The sequence below is a fragment of the Colletotrichum gloeosporioides genome (genome assembly GCF_011800055.1).
Source record: "Colletotrichum gloeosporioides strain Lc1 chromosome Unknown consensus_50, whole genome shotgun sequence".
Classification (NCBI taxonomy): domain Eukaryota; kingdom Fungi; phylum Ascomycota; class Sordariomycetes; order Glomerellales; family Glomerellaceae; genus Colletotrichum; species Colletotrichum gloeosporioides.
This window is the reverse complement of record NW_025544695.1, coordinates 1,178,684-1,205,525: the sequence shown is the minus strand read 5'-3', so window position 1 is coordinate 1,205,525 and position 26,842 is coordinate 1,178,684. Positions and strand designations below refer to the sequence as shown.

General features: G+C 55.7%; 9 protein-coding genes across 9 annotated transcripts; 7 read left to right on the top strand and 2 right to left on the bottom strand.

The window, feature by feature from the left end:
* Positions 1-4,238: 4,238 nt before the first annotated feature.
* GCG54_00000837 (Cutinase transcription factor 1 beta) lies at positions 4,239-8,220 on the top strand (the record flags this gene model as incomplete). The annotated part of the gene is made up of 4 exons (XM_045400969.1): positions 4,239-4,612; positions 4,928-5,283; positions 5,941-6,509; positions 6,616-8,220. 4 exons carry the CDS (start codon positions 4,239-4,241, stop codon positions 8,218-8,220), a joined length of 2,904 nt encoding a protein of 967 aa, XP_045263642.1.
* A 1,407-nt stretch (positions 8,221-9,627) lies between these two features.
* GCG54_00000836 (uncharacterized protein) lies at positions 9,628-12,084 on the top strand (the record flags this gene model as incomplete). Its single annotated transcript, XM_045400968.1, has 1 exon — positions 9,628-12,084. The coding sequence occupies one exon, from the start codon at positions 9,628-9,630 to the stop codon at positions 12,082-12,084; it is 2,457 nt and encodes an 818-aa protein (XP_045263641.1).
* A 1,415-nt stretch (positions 12,085-13,499) lies between these two features.
* GCG54_00000835 (L-saccharopine oxidase) lies at positions 13,500-14,853 on the top strand (the record flags this gene model as incomplete). The annotated part of the gene is made up of 2 exons (XM_045400967.1): positions 13,500-13,703; positions 13,759-14,853. The coding sequence occupies 2 exons, from the start codon at positions 13,500-13,502 to the stop codon at positions 14,851-14,853; spliced, it is 1,299 nt and encodes a 432-aa protein (XP_045263640.1).
* A 48-nt stretch (positions 14,854-14,901) lies between these two features.
* On the bottom strand, positions 14,902-16,487 carry GCG54_00000834 (uncharacterized protein; the record flags this gene model as incomplete). The annotated part of the gene is made up of 2 exons (XM_045400966.1): positions 14,902-16,013; positions 16,061-16,487. 2 exons carry the CDS (start codon positions 16,485-16,487, stop codon positions 14,902-14,904), a joined length of 1,539 nt encoding a protein of 512 aa, XP_045263639.1.
* A 698-nt stretch (positions 16,488-17,185) lies between these two features.
* GCG54_00000833 (uncharacterized protein) lies at positions 17,186-18,576 on the top strand (the record flags this gene model as incomplete). The annotated part of the gene is made up of 7 exons (XM_045400965.1): positions 17,186-17,236; positions 17,320-17,346; positions 17,419-17,509; positions 17,584-17,815; positions 17,874-18,011; positions 18,065-18,481; positions 18,543-18,576. The coding sequence occupies 7 exons, from the start codon at positions 17,186-17,188 to the stop codon at positions 18,574-18,576; spliced, it is 990 nt and encodes a 329-aa protein (XP_045263638.1).
* A 762-nt stretch (positions 18,577-19,338) lies between these two features.
* GCG54_00000832 (uncharacterized protein) lies at positions 19,339-21,735 on the top strand (the record flags this gene model as incomplete). The annotated part of the gene is made up of 1 exon (XM_045400964.1): positions 19,339-21,735. The coding sequence occupies one exon, from the start codon at positions 19,339-19,341 to the stop codon at positions 21,733-21,735; it is 2,397 nt and encodes a 798-aa protein (XP_045263637.1).
* Positions 21,736-22,154: 419 nt separating this feature from the next.
* Positions 22,155-22,847, top strand: GCG54_00000831 (uncharacterized protein; the record flags this gene model as incomplete). The annotated part of the gene is made up of 1 exon (XM_045400963.1): positions 22,155-22,847. The coding sequence occupies one exon, from the start codon at positions 22,155-22,157 to the stop codon at positions 22,845-22,847; it is 693 nt and encodes a 230-aa protein (XP_045263636.1).
* An 891-nt stretch (positions 22,848-23,738) lies between these two features.
* On the top strand, positions 23,739-26,075 carry GCG54_00000830 (Acetoacetyl-CoA synthetase; the record flags this gene model as incomplete). Its single annotated transcript, XM_045400962.1, has 5 exons — positions 23,739-23,849; positions 23,903-24,418; positions 24,528-25,184; positions 25,234-25,860; positions 25,917-26,075. 5 exons carry the CDS (start codon positions 23,739-23,741, stop codon positions 26,073-26,075), a joined length of 2,070 nt encoding a protein of 689 aa, XP_045263635.1.
* A 121-nt stretch (positions 26,076-26,196) lies between these two features.
* On the bottom strand, positions 26,197-26,799 carry GCG54_00000829 (uncharacterized protein; the record flags this gene model as incomplete). The annotated part of the gene is made up of 1 exon (XM_045400961.1): positions 26,197-26,799. The coding sequence occupies one exon, from the start codon at positions 26,797-26,799 to the stop codon at positions 26,197-26,199; it is 603 nt and encodes a 200-aa protein (XP_045263634.1).
* Positions 26,800-26,842: the final 43 nt, after the last annotated feature.

Sequence of the window (26,842 nt, the reverse complement as noted above, 5' to 3'; positions counted from 1 at the left end):
CGCGCTTCTGTTGCTGATGCAAGTCATGGTGAAGCCTGGAGCTTGCACGGGACTGAGTGCGCTGGGCTGGTGAGCAGTAAATTCTTTAGCACATCGTGTGGTAATAACTCGTTAGTGGTGGATCGGACTGAAGGTGTGAAGACGGTGCCCTGGTGAGTGGTGAGTGGTGAGGTGGCCCAGCCTAGCCCAGCCTCTGGGGGTGTCAGCCAACGAGTTCGCTGCAAGGTGTCATTGGACGTCTCCGCAATGTGATGCGAGAGGATGGGGGGGCAAGGGCCTTGGGTTTGGGTTCAAGTGGAGGCTGCGGAGGAGAGATTCGTGACTGGACGAGCCCGATGAATGGTTGTTGATTCTGCTGGTTCGTTTCCCAAAAGCCAAGTCTTGTGTGTCTTTTCTTTTCCGGGCGCAAGGTACCTCGCTTGACACATGGCGGCGATGGATACCATATCGCAGCATCCATCGAGTCCCGGCGCAGGAGAGTCGAGACAGACGCGGATACGGGCCACGGTACGCGCGGAGGGGCAGTAGCCGGGGGCCAGCCTCCAGGTCAAAGGTACGGTGAAGGGATTCGAGGTTTGCGGTGAAGAATTAGACTGGTCTGGTGTTCTGCTGGTGCCCTAGCCGCCAGTCCAGTGCGTGGAACAGCTGTGTTGCGACTTGCCGCCGGTCTGGAGAAATTCTAGGCTGGGTTGTTGGCGGCATGGGCAGGGAGCTAGCGTCGATGCGGCAAAGCGGTCTTGGGCCGCATCAGACGTGGTTGAAATGATGGTATCATGGAGAGACGAAGACGACAAGCAACAAAGAGGCCGCCCTCTAGGCTGGTGGTCCGGCGTCTGTTGTTCCAGACGGGAGGCACCATTGGTTGCTGACTTGATCAGATAGAGAAACAAGTGCGGTGGGCTCCCCGTCAAAGAGGAAGAGGGGCCGGGATGATCGAGGGGGGCAGGATCGGCCGGGGTGCACGCGTGCAGGTGCGGTGCGGTGCAGACGGGCTGGCTGGGAAAATCAGGGAATGCCTCATGTGCCAGGCCACAAACCGCAAGCCCGCTGATGTTCAAGTGTCCTTGACTCCTTGGGCTCTTTATTGCGGCGTGGGAGGCCGAGGAGGGGCAACGGCAAGTCCACTGCAACTTGGCAAGGGGCTTGCCGATTGTCATGATGAAACTTCATTGACTGTCGACTCCTCCTCTTCCAGGCAACGCCTACCTTCCATGACGGTGATGAGATCCCGCGGCCGGCAGTCACGGTGTGGCTTCCTTCCTCGAGTGACAGCCCATTACAGAACTCTACTGGCGTAAATGGCGGTTATGTCTGGCGCCTGCTCGGTGAGGGTACAATTCACCAAGGCATCCTTCGCCGTGTCTTGCCTCCCATGTACGAAGAGCCCCTCCAGCCTCAGCTCCAGCTCCAGCTCCAACACCGGCACCCATGATGCCCTGATGCAATGAACCAAAGAAACAGGCATCTCCACATTGGACGATGCAGACGCGGGCGCCCCTCATGTTCAACCCCTCACCCTTCCATCAGTCATCGAGACCCCAACCCAATGATCCAAGCTTGGCTGGCTGAAGGGGGCAGGGATGGTGGCAGTTGCATTACGACATGTTCACTTCACATAGGATATCCGTACTCGGTATGGGCTTCACATGCGACGACGCGACCGCTGCTGCCGTCACGATGTCTGGTGATGTGCACGTCGCGGAGCAGATGAGGTCAGACTGCGTCCTTAAAATGACAGAAACTTGGGAGAGTTTTGTGAGTGCGTGGTTTATAAAACGGAAGCCGCGGATTGGCCCGACCGCCCGGATGGATGGAAGTGTGGATGGGTGGACGGGATGGCCTCTGGACATATGGGATGGAACACACAGGATACAGGTACAGTCGGGTGGCGGAGGAAGAGGCGCAAACACCAGGGCCAAGGCCTGAGGAAAAGCAAAAGCTGGTGCCCATGAGCTGACCTTGAAGAATGCGCATCATCAAGCAAAGCCTGGAATCCTGCGGCCAAGACGAAGGTGAATGTGAGTGTGTAACGGATGTACAGATCTTGACAGACCAGGTACCTTATCTCGAGGCGACGCTTCTTGGCCAATCCGCGGACGGCCCAAGTCCAACAACAGCAAGATGCAGCCTGCGTCTCGTGGTCTCTGTGCTCGCTTCGGAGCAGTGCGAGGGTCAGCAGACGGGCACATGAGTTAATGTCCATTTGGATGCCAACGACAACTTTGACAGCTTCGAAGGGTCAGGGCGTGCAGCGGCGAATCGTAAACGGCCGCTGGGACACAGTCAGGTCGACAGTACTGCGCAGTAATTAGGAAACAAACCGTGAGGGCGGGAAGGGCAAAATAAACAACAGTCGAGCTGCGGCGGCGGCGTCTGAGAAATCTGTAATTTGCGTTGCGGCATGCCTTGTCCGCATTCAATCATTCATTGCACATCGTGACCATATCCAACATACACGGCCTCCAAGTATGCGGCGCCTCCAGCACCTATCCAGGTACCTTTGAGCATGAGTACCACGTTGCCGCCCTACAAGTCGCAGTCGGCAGTACGTCGAGACATAGTACCTTTGCTGAGGTAAACGATACCTAAGGTGACGACTGGCGAGTGGTCACTTCACCTTCCTTCAAGGCGGCATAGGGTCCCACTCGGCGTAGTCAGACACCTGTGACTGTCTTGGTCTTGACTGTCTGCTGCTGTCCGTCTCATCCAGGATCCCTGCCGGCGCCCACGTCGTGTCCAGTCCCAGTCCCATACTTTACCTGACTAACCCATCCACATTTTCTCCATTCTTGCACCTCATTTACGTTAGCTTCGTTTCCCCATAATTCGGATACGTATCGATTCTGGGCCCCCCTGCACTGCCAATGAAAAGGCACAGAGTGTGACTTTCCATTCTGCATTACCTTATGGGTGTGTGATGCGTGTGTGTGTGCTTTCTAGGAAGTGTGAGGTGTGCTGTGTGTGGTTCTTTTCTTTGCTCCTGGTTCCGCAGTCGATTGCCAGTCCTGGGTCTGCTTTAATTATTACCCTACCCTTACCTCAGTGCCGCGGAAAGGTACCTGACCTCACACTGGGTGGTGGTGGTGACTGGACAGATTCTTCAACTGTTTCCCTGGCCTTTCCGGGTGCAGCAAGGTGCAGCAGCACTTCATACCTACTATGTACTCACTGCGACAGGCGACAGGGAGTGTGCTGCCTCTCCTGCTTCCCTGGCCTCGCCTTCGTTTCCCGTCCCTCGCCCGCTCGGCCTAGCGTTCACTTCGCCGTGTCGTGGGCCCCAGTCTTGTCAATGGATCGGAGTGTGAAAGGGCCAAAAAAGAGGAGGAGGGGGGGAGGGGCCGGGGCCGGGGGGGCGTGCCTCGTGGGAATTCCAGACGAAAGAAAGAGAGTCCGTTCCTAGTGTCAAGCTCCGTCGTCTGCGCCTGAGTCCTTGCCCAGCATCTGTACCAAGTCCCGTCCATCCATCTGCGCCTGCTTCTGTTTTTGTTGCAAAAAGATTGATCCTATCTGATTCATATAATACCTCCTCCTTCCCTCCTCGCACCCTACAACCCCACATTCCCGCTTCTCCCCTTCCACTTGACCGTAGCTCCGGCTCTCCTTAACAATTCGAGGTTGAGGCAACATTAGTCTCACCCATACCTGCAATCTACATTGCACCAACACAACACAACACTGCACTGCTCCGCCACTTGCAAGACAAGATCAAGAACATCACGAGACAACTTAGACGCCAGAGACACACCCAGGGCCACTCATCCGCCCCAGCATTCCCCGCGGCTTCAATAGCACTGCACCTGCCAATCTCTAGTACCAACCTTGGAAACATTCAATGCTCATCCTAACGCGCCAACGTTCCACCTCGTTACTTTGCCGTTTACGTTATTGTTCTTCCAGAAGAGCTTCTGCCGCCCCATCATCCAGACCGCTGCAGACGCAGACCTCGCCTTTGACGCCTGGATTCCGCATACACGACGAAGCTCTGACGTCTTCGAGTCACCTCCAATCCTATTAAACGACTCGGCCCAGCCGGACCACGCGACCTGAACAACCATCCAGGGCCCCATTTTTGACCTCCGTCGACCCGAACCGCCTGGAATTGAACTTCTTAGGAAAACCACCACCCGTCGCGAACACAGCCGCACAGTTTTGACGGCTTCCACATTCTGACTACAGGGCCAATTGGCATTGGAATTGTGAGCAGTCTCTAACAGGGGAGGCTGCCCGATTATCTCACGATGGCGACCGAAACGACGACAATCACCGCCCCCACGGCCGCTCCCGAGGCGACGCCCACCACCGAACCAGTTCCCGATCTATCGGCCTTGACCGCGGCCGTCGACGATGAGCCGGCGCCCCCGACTGACGCGAAGAACGACGAGTCCAGCGCCGAGACGTCGTCAGAGCACGAGCAGGGCAAGAAGCGCTCCTCGTCGACCGCGGACCTCAAGGATGGAGCGCCGCCGGCCAAGATCACGAAGCGCAGAGCTGCCCGCGCGTGCGTGAGCTGCAGAGCGCGCAAGGTGCGCTGCGACGTCGTCGAGGGCGCGCCTTGTGGCAACTGCAGGTGGGACAACGTCGAGTGCGTTGTCCAGGAGAGCCGCCGACGAAAGTGAGTTAGCCTTTCCCCGACCTTCAGTCTGCTTCCTGCATCACCAATTTCCATTCTGTCATGGCATCCGATGAGTCCGGTCAGGGGCACCCCGCCAGCTTCGCATGAAGGTGCATTCGCGTGTCGGGCCTCTACGGGGTGACGACCTCATCTGGGGGTTCTTGGCGCTTGTAAGCGGGTTGGGCGGGAAGATGCGGGACGTTATTTCCCCCTGGGGAAGCTGGCACTGGATTCTGGAGAAAGGAGGCGGACGGGAAGCACAGATTGGAGCGAGGTAAATTCAAAGGACCCCTGCTAACTGATGGCGTGTTGTAGGAAGAATCTCTTGACTGCCAGCACGGCGGGGCACCATGTTGTGGGAGCCGAGGCTCAACTGCGCTCCAAGGGCGCGAACCCAATCAACATCCACAGCAGCGCGGAATTGCGCCGACCCAGCAATGCCTCGGTGGCTTCGGTCAACGGATCAATTGCAGCGAATCCCGTTGCTGCTGCCGCCGCCGGTGTGAGCATGGGTGCGACACCCGGCATTGGCGCCGGGGCTGGAGTTGGAGCTGGAGTTGGACTTGGAGGAGCTGCCGTCGGAGCTGGAATTGGACCAGGTGTGCTTGGGGGTCTCTCGGTAACCGGCGGCTCTTCTGACGGACTTGAGGGCCACGTTCCTCACATGATCTGTAAGTCGACTCTCTTGCGCCTTGTCTGTTTCTGCCTCCTGTCACTTTGTTCCTTTCCGTCCTGGAACATTCTTAGCGTCTTATTCCCTCCAAGCTGCTATGCTTTGCACCGCCGCCGCATGACCCCCAACCCCTGTCAATTCCCGTCTTTCATGTTCGTGTTTGTGCTTTTTTTGGTCGCTCAGACCTTTCCCAATTTTTTTCCCTCTGCCTCGTGCGGTTCCTGGTTTTGTCCATCGCTCCCAGATCCGGGGCTCGGACTGGGGGAGGGGACGACGGAGGGGGGGGCAGTCCAGTGTGGAGGGGCGGTCTTGGACTTTTTTTACCCCGTGACCTGGGCCTTCACGTCAGGACTTTCTCCGCCTTCCCCCCGTCTCCTTCTCCCACCCTCCTCCTCCTCCAGTCATGTATGTCTTGTTTCGTTCCATCTACACCCCCCCCCNCCCCCCCCCCCCCCCCCCCCCCCCCCCAGTGTCACCCTCCGCCGTCCCCGGCTCCGTCCCTCCACGCTTTAGCCTCTTACATGTAATCCACATTCACATGCCAGTCGCACTTTTCCATCCTACCTCAATCCTGGCAATCATCATCATCATCATATCAAATCTTACCAATGCGGTCAAGACCAAAACTGACCACGGGACCTTGTGTGAAATCTAGATCAACGATCGGGCTACCGTCATGACAGCGCAGCTCTGCTCACCAAGCTACAGTCCGCTGCCGCCGCGGCGTCAGCAGATTCCAACTCTCGCCGTTTGCTGTCCAACCTGCTTGCCCAGGCCTCCCTTTTTGGAGGTATCAGCGGTGGTGCTGGTGGTGGTGGTGTTGCTGGTGGCGATGGCAGAACGAGTCAATTCCTCGCATCTCTCGAGGAGCCTGACCTCCACGCCCAGCTTCCGGCCTTCGTGAAACCACTTCCCGCCAAGATCGCCCAAGAGGATGTCACCTACCTCCACGCCAAGGGGGCCTTGACTCTGCCTGCTCTTCCGTTGCAGAACGCCCTTCTGCAGGCCTATGTCGAATACGTTCATCCGTACATGCCCCTGCTGGAGCTGTACGATTTCCTCGCCACCATCAACGCTCACGATGGCCTGAATGGTCAGATCAGTCTGTTCTTGTACCAAGCTGTCATGTTTGCCGCCACTGCCTTTGTCGACATGAAGGTTCTCCGTGAGGCTGGCTACCCAACCAGGAAGGCCGCAAGGAAGGCCTTCTTTCAAAAGACGAGGGTGAGTGGACCCCTTCTCTGAACCTCCGTCCCTTTGACACCGCGCTAGCGGGACAGGGGTCCCACGCCTTCCCAATCTTCACATGCTAAACGTTGTCTTGTTGCAGCTCCTCTACGACTTCGACTACGAGTCGGATCGCCTCGTCCTCGTCCAGGCTCTTCTCTTGATGACGTACTGGTACGAGACTCCCGACGACCAAAAGGACACATGGCACTGGATGGGTGTTGCAATCTCGCTGGCCCACACCATTGGCCTCCACCGCGATCCGGCTGCTACCAGCATGCCGCCTCGCAAGCAGAAACTGTGGAAGCGCATCTGGTGGTCTTGTTTCATGCGGGACCGCCTCATTGCTCTGGGCATGCGCCGACCCACTCGCATCAAGGACGAAGACTTCGACGTGCCGATGCTTCAGGAGGCCGACTTCGAGCTCGAGGTCCTGCCTGAGGACAACACGGTCATCCCCACCGAGTGCACCCTGCTTCGCGATGTAGCCATGCAGAAGGAGCTTGCCGCTCTCTGCATTTCCAAGGCCCAGCTTTGCATCTGCATAAGCCACATGCTCAAGGCGCAGTATTCTGTCCTAATCAGGGACAAGATGCGCCCAGAGAACACTGTCAACAGCACCATGATGTTGTTCCCCAACAAGAAGTTGGACAACGTGGAAAGCGTGACTTCGGTCGACTTGGAGCTCATGGCCTGGGCGGAAACTCTCCCCCCTATCTGCCAGTATAGGCCCCTGACCCCGTTGGACGTCAAAAACGGCCGCTCAACTGTTGCCGTCCAGCGCACACTGCTTCACATGGTCTACTTCACCACAATCTCAGCTCTGCACCGTCCGCAGTTCTTGCCATCTTCTCCGGTCCACGCCCCGACGACTTCTCGTCAAGTGCAAGAAATGTCTCGGCTGCGAGTGCGGGACGCAGCAATGCATGTCACCCGCATGGCGGCTGAGCTTCACCAGTTGCGTCTCGAGAAGTATCTGCCTACCACCGGTGTGACGGTCATTCTGCCAGCCATGATTATCCATCTTCTGGAAATGAAGAACCCTGTGTCCCAATCCAGGGATCGCGCCACTCGTGGCTTCCGCCAGTGCATGCGTGTAATGGAGAAGTTGCGCGAGATCTACGCCGCCGCCGACTACGCCACGGGCTTTCTCGATGCTGCCCTGCGCAAGGCTGCTATTGACATAAACCTTCAGCAGCCAACCGCAGCCATGACGGCGCAGAACCTCAAGCTTGCCGATCCCACCTTTGGAGCGCAGACTCCTCCGCCTGACAACCTGCCCTACATGACTTCTGGCGAGACCATGTTCGCTGCGAAGCCTAACCCGCAGCGTGACTTCCTCCCCCAGACCATCAATGCGGCCGCCCTGGACTTGTCAGCCACTAGCCCGCCGCATACCGAGAATGAATCTGCCATGGGCGGCTTGACCCCAAGTGCCAGTGGAAGCTCCGAGGAGCCTGGCCCACTTGACCTGGAATTCCTCCAAAATCAGGAGGAAATTGACTGGAATGCCGTGACCGGCACCGAGTTTGATGTCGACCAGTGGCTTCAGTTCCCGCCCGAGGGCGTGAACAACTCTGACGAAGGCTTCATGGCCAACGTCTTTGGCGAGGACAGCATGAACGACGCTATGAACTGGGCCGCGACTGGCATCGACACAACGACGAAAGAAGGCGATGGTGCTGCTGAAATTGCCACCTTCGCCTAAGTCGATATTCTGATTTGCATTCTCGGTTCAACACATTTCGCATATAGACTCCTTTGGGAGCATAGTTCGAGTTATTCACGATGATTCTATGGTTGGATGCATTTGCGACACACGGAGTCGGGGATAGAGCAAGAAAAAAAGGAGGCTCGATTTTCCGGGAAGGTTCATGTCACGAAATATTTGGCGTTGGCGGCCGGGATGGACTGGTAGGCTGGGCTCATCGGAGTAGGGGGCTTTTGGTATACCCTCATGCGGCGCCTGGCATCTTTGGTGTTTTGTTTTCCATGACTTTCAATTGTCGATAATGATGTTTAAATTCAATGAGAGGACGATCACAATGAAAATTGGTTCCGGTGAATTGTTTTGTTTCCGAAGCGGCCCGGACAAGGGCCGATCCGGTTTTCGGTGTTTAGTGGGACATCTGTCGGAGTTCGGTGCAAGTGGGGTTCAGTGCTCCGATGGTGCCCTCCACCCCCGAAACTTACTGCTCCGGCCCGTGAGGTGTTCGAACGGCCGTTCAACCCAATCCAAGTCTTATTGTTCTTGTCTTGACCAACTTATAATTCATTTCGCTGTCTTCCCAGTTTCTGCGTGGTCCGCTCTACGCGACTATTTCTGCTGGCGGGGTTTCTTCCGCCGCAGTGGGTCTTCACACCCGAGCTTATGACCAACAGGCAGCCATATAAATCCTTCGCAACTCAGGTGATTGCACACTCGTGGTTGCATCCGCCCAACAAGAGGCAAAGGGCTGAGCGGGCGAAGCACAGCAAGTCGACATCATCACTTCGCTTCGAAGATCGACCATGCTCTGATAGCGAACACGCGGAGTTAATTCTGGTCGCTGTTGCAAATATCCCAAGGCTGTGTCGTCCAGCCCAACACCAAGAACATGAACACAAGACAAACGTCGCACTAAAGTTTGGCACCCGCGCTAGCTTGTCAGGGTTGGATTCCTTCGAGGTCTACAAACGGAGCCTCGTAAAAGAGAAATAGGAAGGTGATTTCCGCGCGGCACGATTATTGGTGCTGAGGTGCATGAGCTTCCGCCCCCATGTAGCCTGCCCTAACTGAAGTTCCCTCAGCCTTCTTTCTTTTTTATCAGCTCTGGGCGGGGGCATTGCTTACACCGCGATGAAAGCTCAGTTTCTTGCAGACGCAAAAGAGCAGCCTGGCCACGGAATCCCTGCTCAATATATGCGGTCTAGGTTTTTGGTGTCTGCCTAGCATCCCTCTCCTCACGATGCCGGCCACGATGAGTGAGGCTGCGTGGATCAGCCGATTTTCGACCGCGTACCCGCCCCGGGGAACGCCAAGGAGCAATCCGTCCAGAGGATTTATCTGAGCTTGTTCGTCCGGTCTCTCGGAGGGATAACGTGAGATCTCAGTTCTGTGTGACAGATATCCAACATGGACAACAAGTCGGACCACATCTACGAGCTGAGTTACCGCTCGCCAACGACGCCGTCGTTGATGTCGCCGGACGCGGTATCCGTCAGCACCACCAACAGACCCCTCCTGTCCGAATACTCGTTCTACGAAGCCTCAGACGACAAATACTTCGACCGCAAGTCTCGACGGCCGTGGCATGTCCCCGTCGGAGACCCAGGCAACGATGCCCCGAAGCGAGTCATCCAGAGGACCGCGCCCCGGCTCTTGACTGCGTGGCTCCCCCACGCGCCAGCGATTGCCGTCACTTGCGTGCTCATATGGATGAGCCACTCGCAGATCTTCTGGTACCCCGAGACCGGCCCCGATCTGCCCATCATCGGCCGGTTCGGGAACAAGCACACGGTCATCTCCAACGTCCTCCAGTTCGCGTCCAAGCTGCACGAATTGATGGTCGTGGCTTCGCTCGCCGCCATCGCTCTGTCGATGTTCCGTCGCAGGCTTGTTGGCGACGGCGTCCGTCTCGGGTTCCTGACCGGCGGGTACCGCCTGGGCGACTTGGCGTACCTGACAAGCGGTGCGTTCTGGGGCCTCGGGCGTGTTGGCACGGCGGAGGTCATACTCGTCGCCTTTGTCGTGTTCGGCACAATCATGTCGACGATTATCGGCCCTGCGTCCGCCATTCTGTTCGTACCGAATCTCGGATGGTACAACGTCCCCGCAGCATTCGACAACGTCAAGATGCCTCTGATATACACGCTCGAGGCCGACAAAGCATGGCCCCAAGTTTTGGACAGCAGTCTTCACCACTTTGACGAGAAGCAGGATTGCCTCACGACCGAGAGCATCTTCCAGCCGTACTGCTACGCCGGCGGCTTCTCGGACATCTGGAACTGGCTGGGAGGCTTCCGTTACACCGATCTGGACAACAACCTCACGTTCTCGTCTGAGCTCGGCCGTCGGCTCGAGCTTCACGAAAACAGCTCCGTGGCGCTGTTCACCACGCCGCCAGCCTTCGTCATGAACTCCCTTGGGCTGTTTACCACCTATATCCACAAGTCCGATAGCATGGGGATTCTTCATGACACGCAACGCTACAAGCTCACGACGAAGACGCCGATGAAGCAGCCGTTCATGCAAGGCAGGTGCGCGGCGTACGACAAGGATGAGCTGTTGAAGAATGGCACGGAGGCCGTTTTCCCAATGAGCTCCATCAACTGCTACGGGGACGCAGACTGCCTCTCCCTGAAGCGGAACCCGCCCATTGTGCAGCGCGACTACTGGAACGTCACGGGACACTCGACGTCTGAGACGTTCAACCTGAGATACCCTGCTGCGCCGAGCGTCAAGTCCGTCGTCACGGTGGCGGGGACCATGCCGTATGCTTCAAAGGACATGGAGCAAAAGACGTGGGTGTACGCCTGCGCGTTCCTCGGGCGATGGGTCCCCTCGGAATTCAGCGTCGATCCCGAGTCGAACAACATCATGGACTCCAACGTCAGCTCCCCCGACGTCATGAACAAGCTGTTCCACGAGGACGAGTCCAACCGCGCGAGCGTCATGCAGATCGACAAGTCCTGGCTGGCGGGCACGAGCCCCCTGTTCAACATGACGACGAGCGTCTTCATGACGGACACGAACGAACACCAAAACACCCTCTTCGAGACGTCGCCCCTGCGCATGATGATGAGCCGCTTCCTCCTCCGCCACGAGCGCGCAGACGGCACCTACGTGCGCTACTTCGACACCATCGACGACAGCAAGAACCCGCAGGTCGGCAAGTCCGACACCGAGTCCTTCCTCGCCAAGCTCTACGGCGTCTTCCTCACGGACGCCATCGCGCGCATCTCCGCCAACAAGGAGACCCGCCTCGTCTTCAAGGAGGAGCCGGACAACCTGACGTGGGTCGACCTCGCGGTCCAAAACGGCCTGTGGTCCGGCGCGCACAGCTACGTCAGCGTGGACGACAACGCGACGTACCCGACGCGCGAGATCTACAACGGCAACTTCGCCGAGTCGGAGCTCGAGCAGACGGTGGAGCAGTACATCCAGCACTTCCGCGACGACTGGGTGCAGATCGACCTGGACGCCGAGCGGCACGGCTACGGGTCGGGCCAGTTCTCCAAGACGCTCGAGTTCGCGCTCGTGATGATGTACATCTACCTCGGCGTCGTGGGCGTCTACGGCGGCGTGGTGCTCGTCTCGCAGGCGCTCGACTGGGTAGGGTGTGCCGTGGGCGACCGCCGGCTCGACCTGCGCGGCGTGACGGCGTGGTCGGATCTGCAGGACCTGGTGCTCCTGGCGCTGCGGTCGGCGCCGCCGCCGGACGGGGACTTGACGCATGTGGGCGCCGGCGTGGGGTCGAATAGCGTGTGGAAGAAGGTGGTCAAGGTCAGGGTCGAGGAGAGCGCGCTGCAGCTGGTGTTGCATGACCACGAGGGTCTGTTGCCGCCGCAGAAGGGGGAGAAGTACTCGTGAGGAGGGGATGTGGTTGATGATGATTTTTGAGGGCCGAGTGTGTGAAACATATACAATACCCAAGTTTTTTGCTCTATAGTTACTTTCATTTCATACACAATCTACATTCAAGTATATGAATACAATACAAGCCTTGAAAGTTTATTACCCATGAGCCTACAAAACCAAGCAGGGCGGAATAATCAAGTCGTCACTAAGCCACATACTCTTTCTTGTAAGCACATAGGACCCAAGCCATGAAGACAAAAATCCAGAGTCTGCGTGGTCAAACCCTCACCCGGGCAACCCATGTCCAATGTCGTTCCACAAGCAGCTACTACAGGTCACCGTGACCCGTTGCATATCCGGCATCAACCCACGCGCATTAGTACACAGCCGACCTAAACAGGAAACCAGCGTAATCAGGGTCACTTTCGTAAGAAGTATCCTGAGGAAGCTGTGTTACCGATGCTATGGGTCAGAGATCCACCACGATGCGGGGAAAACACGAGACCAGGTTAGCTTAAGCGCCGCGCTGTGCCGGGTGTCGACCGGGATCCACCACGGGGCCGAGACCCCCATCCCGAAAATAGAGCCGGGATTTTACTCGAGATGGCAAAATCTTCCGGTGTCTTGCTCTTGTCCGACAGAACGATGATGCGTACGTTTACGAAACATTGCTGGCGTCTTTTTATCTTTGGCTTGCCAAGTCCACAGCAACTCCTTTGTACGCCCTCGTCACCATCAACCCCGTCAGGCCAGTTCGGCGAATTCGCCGAGATCACCGGTTGGACGCCCGGGAATACTTCCTTTAGTCCAGTCACCATCCCCTCGAGAGTTGACTCAAGAGCATTCGACCCTTACATCTCCGGTTTGTTCTAGCCAGTGGGATAACACCAAACATAGCACACCCCACCCTTCCCCATCGCCCTGATCCACCGGCCACGCTGATCGAGACCCCAAATACGCCTTTTTTGGTGTCACCAACCCCGCCGTGGCAGCGGATTTGCGCTGCAAAGAGCCCGAAAACAAGTTTTCGGGGCATTTTCCCACGCGTGGGCCAAGACATTTCATCAAATGTGCCCGGCATCGAAGAAGAATGGGAGTCGCCTACGCTAGCCCGCACGAAGACGATGTCACGACAGATCATGCCGGCTTGGTATCGTGCGTCCCGGAGATCGTTGGCCGCAGATGTGACCGGGTGATGCAAAGTCCCTGCAGGTGTGATTGGAGAGATGGGAAACCGGGGCGTTCTTGCCCGGTTGAAGTTTGTTCGATATGACAGACTTGACCGGTGTGCCAACAACACTAGGGGGCGACGGAAAAGAAGAGGGGCAGGTTCATTACGGTGTTGTATAGATAGATTACAATTGTCAGGAAATCCCGGAGAGTCTTTCCGGGTATATTGAAAGTTCTCTCCATCACATACAGATACCATGGACAAGTCGATGCCCATCGTCATCATCGGCGCCGGCGCGTTCGGGCTTTCCACCGCGTTGCACCTCCTCAACGCCCACTATTCCAACATTCTGGTCGTCGACAGGGCCGAAGACGTCCCGTCGCGGTTCTCCGCTGCGTCCGACATCAACAAGATTGTGCGCGCAGACTACGAGGACGTCTTCTACACCAAGCTGGCTCTCGTGAGAAGTCCTCTTTCCCATCGCAAGACCGCCCAAGAAGCTCACAGCTCTGCAGGAAGCATTTGAAGGATGGAAGACGCCCTTGTTTGGCCCTTACTACCATCAGACCGGCTACATCGTCGCCACCTCCGGCAGCGCACCCCCAAAAGCTGTCGATGTCCTTGAGAAGTCCTTGTCCTCGGTGCAGTCCAGGCCCGAGTTCGACAACGAGATAGACCTATTACACAGCGCGGACGACTTCAGAAAGTTCGCATGGCAGTTCTCTGGGCCCATGAACGGCTTCAAGGGATACCACAACAGGCTTGCCGGGTACGGCCATTCAGGCAACACCCTAAAGGCCGTTCACCGCCATTGCGCAGCTAGAGGGGTCCGGTTTCTCCTTGGAGATGCCGGAAACGTCACCGACCTGCTCTACGATGCTTCCGGGAGATGCACCGGAGTGCGAACCGCCGACGGCGCGGCACACGCGGCGGCGAAGACGGTCTGCGCACTCGGCGCCTACGGCGCTTCGCTGATCCCGGGGCTCGCCAAGTTCACCGTCGCCCGTTGCTGGTCCGTGGCGCATGTGCAGCTGACCGAGGACGAGGCCGACTTCCTCCGCGGGATCCCCGTGACGAACGTCCGCGACCTGGGCTTCTTCTTCGAGCCCGACCCGGCGACGCGACTGCTCAAGCTCTGCCCGCTCGGCGCCGGTTTCACAAACACCGTCGACGGCAGGTCGACGCCGACCAACTTCCCGTCCGCGAGATCCCAGGACTTTATCCCGCCCGAAGACGAACACAAGTTGCGGACTCTGCTGCGGGAAACCCTGCCGTGGCTGGCTGATCGGCCCTTTGTCGACCGCAAGTTCTGCTGGTTCTCAGACACGCAGAACTCAGAGTACTGCATCGACTTCGCGCCCGGGACCTCGCGGTCTCTGGTCGTCCTCTCGGGGGACTCTGGGCACGGGTTCAAGATGATGCCGGTGTTTGGAAAATGGGTTAGGCAACTTCTGGAGACCGGCCGACAAGAGCTGCCGCGTTGGAAGTGGCGGACGCCGAGTGGCGAGAGCGATGACTGGGGCAACTCAGTGAGTTGGCGAGTCGGCACCGTGAGGGAGATGAAGGACCTGATTGCCGAGAACGAGGCCGCTTCGAAGGCTCGACTATGATGTTTCACTCGTGTGTATATTGCTTTTCCCTTGTTCAAAGCCATGATATCACGACAGAGACAGCTTCCATCCGAACTTGCCAATGATATTCTGCCAGTCATGTTGCACAGTTGCGGCCAAACCGTCGTTGAGGTCCCGGAAGTTGTAGATCGTCGCCATGACTTCAGTGACGGTCGATATGTTGCTGATGGGCCACTTATCGTCGAGAAGATTCAGCATGTCGAGCACAGCTTTGCGATGCTCGTCAATGCAGCTGGCGCATCCCGCGATGAACAGCGGCCACATCGGGAATGACCGCCGCGGCAGATCTTCGCGGATGACCTCTGCGAGACAATCTATCAACGGCTGCAGCAAGGTCGACATTGACGGAAACCGGATCGGGGCGTGGTACACCTTGAGGTGCAAGTATATCAGCGTGGCGAGTCTGAAACATTCCGCGCTTTTCAAGAGATAATCCTCCGTTGCGTGGAACTCCAACTCCCGAATGCGTTTCTCCAAAGAAGGGCCATCTTCAGATGTTGCTGTTGACTGCTGCTCGTTGGTCGCCGTCAAACTGATGAGGTCGATCAGCTCAACCAACTCAGTCGAGCAGCCAGTCTGGGGGTGGACAGTCTGTCGGCTCTCCGGCCTCAGAGAGATTCTGTTGAGAGCCTCGATTGCATCGCCGCACTGATCTGACTTGGAGCAATTTGTTTTTGCATCATTCCGGCCAGGCTCTCTGTTTTCCGTCGTCTTCATCAAGATGTATCGGAATCGGAAGTATTGCAGAGCTAAAGCTGCACAATTGGCGCTGACACAACCAGGATGGTTTTCCATGATCGCCAATGCACCGCGGAGATGGAGCAGCCAGTCCGGCCCAGAACCTGCCGAGATCTCCAACGAGGCCTGAAGCACACACGTCAAGACATTCTCCTCGGCATTTGTCTCCGCCATGATGCTGGACCTGAGCTGGCTCAGAGCCCTCCCCTTGTATCGGATGGCGCTGTTGCCATAATCGACTCCGTCGTGAGCGCCTCTGCGATCCCATTCGGCAGCGCTTAGAGCAAGGACCGTCGATAGAAGCGGGCCGTCATTGCTGAGAAGGATAGGCATGACAGACGACTTGAAGATGTTGCTTTCGGTGTCCACGTAGACTTTGCTGTTGCTGATGACTTCAAAGTCTGCTAGTGGATTAGAACGCATCCAATGACAAACGAAGGCAATTGACGATGTGACTTGCAATACTGTACCAGTTTCGACTCCGTGTTCGACATGGGTCGCCATGACGGATTGGGTTTGAGAGGCAAATCATTCAGCGACGGAGCCGACTGCTGCTGGCATTGCCGACCTGCGGTTATTCGCCGCACCGGATTCTCGATGTACTGCTGGCAAATGAAAGCAAGCTCATCTCGCGCGATATTTACGAAAGAATTATTGGCGGCCGTCTTGAGAGGAAGGATGGGGTGTTGTCCTCGCCATGGCCCGCTCCAAGGTTCTGTGAACTTCAACTCTGAGGTCGGGTCCAGGCTTGGATAGACGCAGGCAACACCGTCTTTTTTACACTTGCCGCACTCGGGTTTGTACTTGTCGCATCTTTTCTTTCTTTGCCGGCAGTGATAGCACCCATCCCGGGTCCGGGATCCGTTACTTGCCATGGCTGCGATGTGGAGTTGCGAGTGTGGATTCCGTCGCGCGTACGCTGGCTGTCTTGTGTGGGCTTGGGTTCGTGAATTCGGGGTGTGTTGAGAACCACGAAATGCGGCGATCTCCCAACTCGTTGGACCAAGATATGGGGGTCTGTTGGAAGTCGGGCCATGTTGGTGGCAACTTGGACCAACTCGAGAAAAGAAACGACTCCTCTCTCCGGCAGCTTGCAGGAGAAGCCCCGGTCTGTTACTGGCTGGCCAAGATAAGAATGCAGGAAGCCTCCGCGAGGGAACAAACGCGGGGGAACTAACCGGTCTGATCGGTTATGTAAGCCGATCCCTCTCAATAATTGGAAGAGAGACAAGGATCTCTATTCTCATTCTTCAATTTCGCTTGGTGGCTTTGTTGCCTCCATCGTCCACTGACCATTGAGTGTGCACCGTGGTCGTTGTCAAGGTCAAAATGGACTATGCTTTTGTTTGGAAGCTAAGGAGCTGTTAAACTCGCAGAATGCGGTGAAAGCAGCATACAGGACCCGCTGTGGCCGGGTATCCTGGGCCAGTTGGGTCGTATTCCCCAACTGACGAAGTTTGCGAAAGCGAGGAGACACCCTCATCTAGTATTGAGGGGTTCGCCTCTCGAACTTAACAAACAACACCACTGCCATCATTCTTGATGTTCGGAGTTATCAGACTCATACCTCGAGATGGCTGAGACGAATATTCAAGCAGAAGTGCCTCCTGAGGCCGACGTGACTGTGCGTACTGGGTGACATTCGCGACATCGGAGTTGCGGAGTTCTGACTCGGATATGGCGGAGAGAAGCTGATCTTCGGAATAGGGTGACACGGATTCATCCCTCGGACAGGTATGTGTTCATGAACGCCGCCATGGTCAACGGTGAGCTTTGTAGAGGTTAACTCACACATTCTCTTTCCAGGATGACTTCTCTGCGACCACAAGTCTCCGTAGTTCAATCATAGACTATCGAGTCGAAAATGGGAGAACTTACCACAGGTACAAAGAAGGCAGTAAGTCGATGTTCAACTCTCTTTTTCAAGAGGAATATGAGCCTTGGAAGTGAAATACTGACATGCGTTGACAGAATACTTTGGACCCAACGATGAGGACGAGTCGAATAGACTGGACCTCCAACACCACCTGTTCCTTCTTACATTCGATAACAGGTTGGGATATGCTCCCCCAAATGACCCTGACTGGAAGGGTCGCGTGCTTGATGTCGGAACCGGCACCGGGATCTGGGCGATCGACTTTGGGGATGAGCACCCAGACGCCGAGGTCTTAGGATTCGACCTTTCGGCAACCCAGCCCGAGTTGTGAGCTTCATTTCACATGTACGTATTAGAACTTATACGAAGTTGACTCAGTGAATAGTGTACCGCCCAACGTCTATTTTGAGGTGGATGACTTGGATAATGAATGGATTTATTCCAGACCATTCGACTACATCCACATCAGAGGAATGTCAGGTAGCGTTCGAAACTGGCCTGAACTTCTAAAGAAGTGTTTTGAGTGAGCACTACTCTGGACCTCCAAGTCTGGGCTTTCTTCTCATCCGTGCTTAGGAATCTGAGGCCAGGAGGTTACATCGAGCTCCAAGAGGCAGAATCCAATATTTTCAGCGCCGACGGCACATGCGAGCGCGGTGCATTCTATAAAAGTCTCTCCTACGTTGCATCCGCTCTTGAAGTCTTTGGCTGTCCGTTCATTCCGCTGGATACTCTGACATCGTTATTGCCAGAGGCTGGCTTCGTGGAAGTGTCCGACCGCCGCTTCATCTGGCCCCTCAATACGTGGCCCCGGGATCCTTACTTGAAAGAACTCGGCTCGTGGTCTCGCGAGAACCTCGCAAGTAACACGGCTGGCATGATAATGGCGCCCATGACGCGCGTGCATGGTTGGCGGCAGGAAGAGGTTCAGGTTTTTGCCGCTGAGGTCAGGAGGGACCTTAGTGATCGAGGAAATCATGGATATTGGCCGATGTAAGTGCTGCATCCCACGATATCAAACATTTGTTATATCAAGATACTAAAACATCAAAAGTCGGGCCATATGGGCCAAGAAACCGTCGGAATAGAAATGGAGTCCTATGCATCCTCCGTATTAATTCAAAGTGGTCTGCCCTGCGCTTCTCTTTAACGATTCAGTGTAGTCGGTGCGACTACGAGGCACGTTGAGTTATTCGCCGAAATTCGGATATCTCAGAGTGCCGGGACTGTGGTGATAGGTCGATCAGCGAACAGGATCGCCCGACAGTGCCATGCCTTGCCCGGGTCGAGGCCGAGCATGCGGTAAATATGGGGCATTATCACGGGGACCCACTCATATCCGGCACCGCTTACCGGAGGAGAGCATTGCCCGACGTCTCGAAACCACTTTCTGTGGCAAGTGGACAGGTGTGGCTAAGCTCAAATGTCGAGGAGGCTGCAGTTATTCTGATTACATTGAATTCACTTTGCTCATCAGCTGAGCTGGAAAGATCAAGTGGCATGTGGTAAAAGACCTTTGAGCTATCATTGACCCAATTTAATGAGACACCATTCCTTTTTGTGTTTCTACTTGCCAACTTGTTTAGTTCGCAATCTGTTGGGGAATATTATTTATGAAAACCACGCTCGGGCCTCCATTCTACCGAATCACACATTGATGTTGAACATTCCCGAGGCTTGAAGTATCCCCGGAGTTGTAGCACAGCTAGGTTCACTCCATATGTCGGATGGTGAACTCACATTGTCCGATCCCGCACCCCGCTTTACAACCTTGAAAAGTAGACGACCCACCTCCCGTTCTTTCCTTCGCATTTACTCAAACTCTTACTCTCACCTTACTCGGCATCACAATGGAGGACTTCTCAGATATTGCTGCATCGTTGGGCATGGACCCTGGTTCATTGCCCAAAGCCGAACTCATCAAACCCGCAGAGGTACGCGCACTGGCGGCGCCGATGGCGGAAGAAGTGTTGCAGCAATGGGACCTCCTCCGGAAGATCGTGGAGAGACACGAGGCAACCATCCAGAACCGGTGGATAAAGAAGTCCAAGTCCAAACGCCGAGGTGTCCTCCTGGCTGCTTGGCCTGGCATGTCCGAGTACCACAGGCCGGACTTTGCTGCTTTTAGGAAGAAAAGGTCTGGCGAGCAAGCTCGTGAAGCCTGTCTGTGGCCGCATATCAACTTGGAAGACCTCAGCAAAACGGAACCTCTTCTTCTACTGATCAATTCTCGCGGCCGAAACACGCCTGATGTATTCGCCATGAACGACGTGGAAGAGTCTCGCTTCGGGCAGGTCAGCAGAACCATGGACATGCCCCGTTTTCTCAACTTGTACTCAATGCTGTTCCTCGGAAGATGCACCCCTCAAACATATGGTACCCTTGTTTCATGGGACGATGAGCCTGATGCTAGCACCTGGAACTTTAGACGTACAGCGGTCCACCCGGGAGAAGGTCTCTGGATCCTGGAATTCCAATCACGCCTTTACCGATTTCTCGTGGACGTCTGCAAGAGCATTCTTCACGACATCTCCCCCGAAGAGCTCATAGACCCAGCAATGGCCATCCCGCCTGAACCACCTTTGGTTACTGGCAATTCCAACGACTCCATCGCTGCATCACTAGCAGTCACTCGGCTTGAAGGTCCTTACCGAGTTCCTGCCCGTCTCGATATTGCTGGCCTCCACAGTATCATCAAGTCGAAGCTAGCGGAGGCCGAAGACCATATCTGGGCTTTGCGAGAAGACCCCGATTATTTCAGCGTGACCGTCAGAGATTGGAAGGAGCACCGACAAGAGATGATGCAGGACACCGACGGCAGGCCACACCCCATCCACGCGCACGCTCCGGACGTCTTCTGGCAGCGGCTGATTGGAAACATGATATCCAGCGCCATGTTTCCCGTGGAAGTGTACAGATCCTTGGCGGAGAAGATTGAACATCTCATCGATCTGAAAGACCGGAAATACCGCCACAGAAATTTCAAGCCCGACGAGAGTCTGCCTCACGACTACGCGATGGCATTCTGCAAGTTGAAACACTTTCTACAAATGTTTCGACCCGGCCCGATTTCCAACTTGAAGATGGGATGGCCTGCATCGCCACCAATGCGTCCTTGGTTCCGTCGTGTGCCACCACCAGACCCAACGACTACAGTCATTCAGGTCACATCAGTCGGCGATCGCAGCAAAGACGCAACAGTCGCGGAGCTCTTTTGGATTATCGACACTCTCTTTGACGAGAAGCAGTTGTTCCTGACTGGTCTACCCACACTGTTGGACGAGCTGGAACGAGTAACGAGGAAGGACAGGGCTGCTTCGCAGATGATTTCTGGATGGGTCGCAGCGCAAATTGCGGATCTCTCGGTGTTATCAGAGTGCGAAAGACAACTGGATCTGTTCCAACCATGGGCAGCATCATTCGAAAGTGACATTGCCGAGAACCAAACAGAAATCGACAGGGACTTCCATGAGTTGGTGCGTCGCCTGGTCCCTATCAACGACCTGAAGATCAGCCTGGCGACGGCAAGAATGGGCATTCCAGACGGGGATAAGTTCAAGTATCCCGTGGAGAGGAAGAGAAACAAGCAGAACATCGACCAGATGCGTGCGGCGGAACGTGCCCTCGATACCTTCTGGGCCGATATCCAGCAGAGCTTGTGTGGAAGAGACGGTATCTCATCTCGGCTGCGCAACATTCTCCAACGAAGCGTCCAGAGGACCCAAGAATGGGTTGAGACGGCCAAGGCGAAGGCGCCTGCCGCACCGGGCCAAGACCCAAGTCTAGCTGCGCCGTTTGGCGGTTTGTCGATGCAAGACACGCCGAAGGAAAAGCCCTCACCTCAACCAAAGACCAAACTGAAGACGAAGGGAGCAGTTCCGGTTGCCGCAACGACCACTGTCCGAGATCAGGAGCAACCACAGGCTGCGAAGAGACCTCTATTCAAGGTGGACAAACGGGCTCTCAAAGTTTTCAACACACTATTTTTCAACCCGTTGACGTCTTCTTCCCCTGGAGAGATTCCCTGGACGGAGTTCCTCCATGCCATGCAGAGTGTTGGGTTCCACATGGAGAAGCTGTATGGATCGGCGTGGAAGTTTACGCCAACAAAGCTCGATGTTGAGACCAGCATCCAATTTCATGAGCCTCACCCGAGTTCGAAGCTGCCGTTTGTTTTTGCCAGGCGCATTGGCAGACGTCTTAACAGGGAGTACGGATGGGAGGGGGACATGTTTGTCTCTTTATAGTGATCTACTTATGTGTGAGCTTAGTGCAGGTTGCCATGTCTGCAGCTCGAACGCCGTTGCTGTGCATTTGGAAGAGTATGGAGAGCTCATGAAAAAGACCACATTGACGAATTTGGGGTGCCTTTGACTTTTTTTGTACTCCGGGATGAATTGCAAGGCAACACGTCTTTGAGGCGGGTGCCTACACCCGCACTTGATGTGGACAGTGAGCCCGTTTGTATTTGCCGTTCAATTCCTTCCCATTCGATCGGTTCCCTCCCGCCATACGCTTTCTGACCGTTTACTACCCCTTCTTCACCTGCTTCTCTTCTTCTCTTCTCAACCGCTAAGAACCCCCTCAACTCGCCAAACATTCTTCCTCGCAACACAACCGCGTCCAAACATTCCGACTCGCGAAGTATCTCTAGATGTCGCCCGCGATGCCCACCGAGAGAGACAGCACCCAAAAGCCATCTGCCGGTGCCGGCAAGCCCGACTGGACCGCCGTGCAGAGTAAGGTCATGGATATCGAGATCGTCAATGACCTTCCTGCTTCTGAGCCTGCCGAAAATCCATCTCCTCAGCAAGACGATCGCCCAGCTCCTCGCCGAGTCAACCAATCGACTTCCCAAGACGTTGTAGCTACGCGTCAAGCTCCGCGTCCTCACCCAACTGGATCGACCCGTGCTGGCATTGCCACCTACCATGAGGACGCCATCCACGCCAACCGTCTTTACGGAATCCAGGGCAACATGTTCGACTTCAACAACGAGGTAATCCAACCTCTCATCAATCTCTTTGCACCAAGGCAGAAATGCATGCTGCGACACAACGATGCATGGACGGTACTCGAGTTCATAGGACCCCCGGATGCTGTCACATATGCCCAAGGGCGTGCGTTAAGCCGTGCTACAAATGGCACCAACAAGGATGATACAACTGCTATCCATGGCTTGCGAATTTACTGCTTCCAAGAATCGACTAGTTCCGGCCGGCCGCAAAGTATTCATCCGGTCATGGTCTCCCTCTTTCGCATTTATAGCCAGGATCCCAACGCCGAGAACGACTTCTTGCGAGATCCCATCGATAACCACGAGTGGAAGGATTACGTCTTTTATGACAGAAGGTTCTGAGAGATTTTGAACTTCCAGAGCCCTAAACTTACCAGGTAAGATCCGTCTCTTATTTACACACGTCTGTGGGATATTTTCAAATGCTAATAGCTTCCTGGGATCATCTAGACAACGCAGAAGAGTCTGTTCAGGTCCGCGGCAATCTATATGATCATAGCATGATGGTTTTCTTGGTAATTGGCAAGGCTGGAAGATTTACGGATGATTGCAGGCTGAGGCAGTGCCTCACATGACTTGTGGTGAATTTCGATTCCACCCTCTTTGTACCCTCTGAGACAGGTTGTTCGGTCTAGCCATCCAAGAGAATTTGTGCATATGCACCAAAACTATTTCGACACCGCACATTGAGAAATGAATATGATGGCCCAAACGTGATACTGCCGCTTGAGACTTGTCCATTGGAATGTGGCGTCCGACATATGGCCCGATCCTACATTGATCGATGTGAAGTCGGCTTGCTTAGGCACTTCGTAACGCCATTCCCTATGAAGCCAGCAGGGTCAATGACAAGTGTGTGAATACAAGCTGTAACATCTCCTTGAACAGAAAAATCAACGCAACTTTTGTCGTTCGCCCCCGGCTGACAGAATGGGGCCGTGATCGACCGGCCCGGAAAGCCCCTCTCGGCTCGTTGGCTCGGGCCGTCCGCCAACCCCGCACTCCCGGTGGTGTAGACCGAGGCAAGCCAACAGGGCGTTGGGGAAGCGCCGTCACCCAAAAAGCACCTATTACCCCAAACTCCCAGCCTCTCCTCATACAGTCTCATTAGAGCTGCCCCCTTCATCTCAGTCACCCATCTCACAGCACAAAGGCAGCTGAACCCTCCAGCTTGGTGCTCATAATCTGTCACATTTCTCATTCGGTAACTCCAGCCAAGTGCTGATCTACGTCATGGCCACCGATGCGTTACCGCGTAAGCTCTGGGAGCATCCCGACCCCAAGGGTACGGAGATGTACCAATTCTTGGAATCCGTCAATATCCATTTCGGACTCAAGCTCAAGGTCCTTGCCTCTGATTCCTTGCATCGTGATACCTTCGACTTACACGGTAACAGACGTTCGATGACCTCCACAACTGGACGGTCGCGCACCGCTCCAAATTCTACGGCCATCTCTTCAACTACGCCAACCTCATCTACGAAGGCCGACCAAGTTCGGTCGTCGATGAGTCCCTGCCTATAGACGCCATTCCCAAGTGGTTCCCTGGCGTTCGTCTCAATTGGGCCGAGAACATTCTCTACTCTCGCGGCCCTACAGACGCGCCCGACCACCACGGTGTTGTGGGCAAGGAAGATGAGAAGCACGCCGTGACCGAGGTCCGGGAGGGCAACACAGGCGACGTCCGAAATCTCAGCTGGGGCGACTTTCGCAGGGATGCAGGGCGTCTGGCTGCTGCCATGAAGGCGCGGGGAGTCAATGAGGGTGACCGTATCGTTCTTGTCGGAGCTAACTCCATCGAAACGCTGTTGGTTTTCACGGCTGCTACTTGGCTAGGTGCCATCTTTAGCAGTTCATCGACGGATATGGGTGTCAAGGGCATCCTACAGCGGACCACGCAGGTTGACCCCAAGGTGAGGATTACGGTCCCTACTACCTGTTTCTGTGCTGACTTTCGTGTGGTTCATCTTCTTTGACGATGCCACGGTTTACAACGGCAAAACCGTCGATCTCCGGGAAAAGATAGCTGAGACGGTCTCCGGGATGAAATCATGCCCGTCATTCGCCGGTCTCGTTTCCATCCCTCGTTTCTCCAAACCTTACGACGTCTCATCTATTCCCAAGACGGAGCTATGGGACGACTTCTTCAAGTCCGCAAGCTCTTCTCAGCCCCCGGAATTCGTTCGGATCCCCTTCCACGCCCCCTTTCTCATTTACTACTCCTCGGGTACCACAGGTATCCCAAAGGCGATCGTGCACACCGTCGGTGGCGTTATCCTTAACATTGTCAAGGAAGGTCGCTTACACGAGTCCATGTCGTCGGAATCGGTGTGCCTGCAGTACACCACGACCGGCTGGATCATGTACCTGGCAAACGTCGCAGCTCTTCTCAACGGTGCCCGTGTTGTAATGTACGACGGCTCGCCATTCGTGCCGGATCTCACATCATTCATTCGCATTCTCGGGGAGCAGCGTGTCACAAAGCTTGGTATCAGCCCTAGGTGGATGTTTGAAGTTGCGAAGAACAAGATCAGCCCACGGGAGGTCACTGACCTGAGCGCGCTGCGTATCGTGACGAGCACAGGCATGGTCCTCTCCAATCAACTATTCGAATGGTTCTACGACGCCGGCTTTCCGAAGCATGTCCACCTGGCCAACATCTCAGGTGGTACCGACATTGTAAGCCACATTCGGAGCACCCATATTCTCCCATATTAACTGACAATAGGCCGGTTGCTTTGGCATGGAGAACCCCTTGACGCCTGTCTACGTCGGCGGCACCCAGGGCCCCTCGCTCGGCGTCCCCATCGAAATCTTCGACGCACAGCTCCCCAACGGTCCCGGCAAACCCGTCCCACACGGGGAGCCGGGCGAACTCGTTGCTACCGCCGCATTCCCCAACATCCCCTGCTTCCTCTGGGGCGATTCGACCTCTCCCTCCTCGTCCGCATCTAGCTTCTGTTCCGCGCCACCGGGGACGAAATACCACTCCGCCTACTTTGCTCGATTCGACCACGTCTGGGCCCACGGAGACTTCTGCCAGGTGCACCCGAAGACGGGCAACATTGCATTCCTCGGCCGCGCAGATGGCGTGCTGAACCCCAGCGGAATTCGGTTCGGGAGCGCCGAGATTTATGCCGTCATTGAGCGCAACTTCTCGAACAAGGTGGTGGACAGTCTATGCGTCGGACAGAGGAGGCCGAGTGATGATGATGAGAGTGTTATGCTGTTCTTGATGATGCGCCCGGGAGAGAAGTTTGATAAGAAGCTGGTGGGCGAGGTCAAGGATGCTATCAGGAGGGAGCTGACCAAGAGGCATGTGCCGAAATACGTCTTTGAGACGCCTGAGATTCCGGTAAGTTCTGAATGCTTATTTCGAGTGCAATAGGATGGAAACTGACCATTTTTCAGACAACAGTGAACCTGAAAAAGGTCGAACTGCCCGTGAAGCAGATCGTGTCTGGCTCACACGTCAAGCCCAGCGGCACCCTATTGAACCCCCAGAGTCTAGACTTTTACTATCAGTTCGCAAAGGTGGAGGAGGTGCTCGTAGGAAAGGAGAAGTTGTAAGATTTTGTGTTAAACAGAAGGAAAGATGGGTATTATTCTTCTAGACTAGAAAGACCTACTACAGACGTAGACCTCTCCATAAACTTTTAACCTCCCCCTTTTTCATAACCACGACACCCCCTCATACCCTCCCGAACTCAACCTTCTCAGCCGGAACATACTCCGGAAACTTGCCAGCGTGCATTCCGTACCTCCAGACCATGTATCCAACCGTCCCCGCGACGCTTCCTAGCCCGGCCGCACCAGCAGCCGCTCTCAGCCCGCCGACTCCCTTGGCTCCCGCCAGCCGCCACGCCCCAAGCGCGACAACCCCCGCCGCGGCACCTCCATACGTCCAGTCATCCGTCTCCAACTGCCCCGGGTTCTCGAGCAATCTCCACGCGCGGTCGCGCCACTCAATGTCTTCGCGCCCTTGCATCCTCCCTGCGAGGGCCAGGCCCATAAGCCCCAGGCCGACGGCGGAGGCTGTGCCTGTCTTGCGGAGGAGACGCGGCAGACCTTTTTGCAGTGTAGTAGACGCTGCTGCTGCTGCTGATGGCGATGTTGTGGTAGCGGCTGGCTTGGCGGCGCCGCGGAGGCGGGAGTACAGGCTCCCGGCGGACACGGCGCCGAGACCCACTATCGCGCCGGTGGTGTAGCCCCGGGTGAGGACATGGACGCCTAGGATCGTGTGGGAGAGGGGCTGCTCTTCTGCGTAAGCCGTGTGCGGGAAGTAGCGGGACATGATTCCTTCGTAAACGGTTCTTCTGTGTAATGGGATGTGGGAG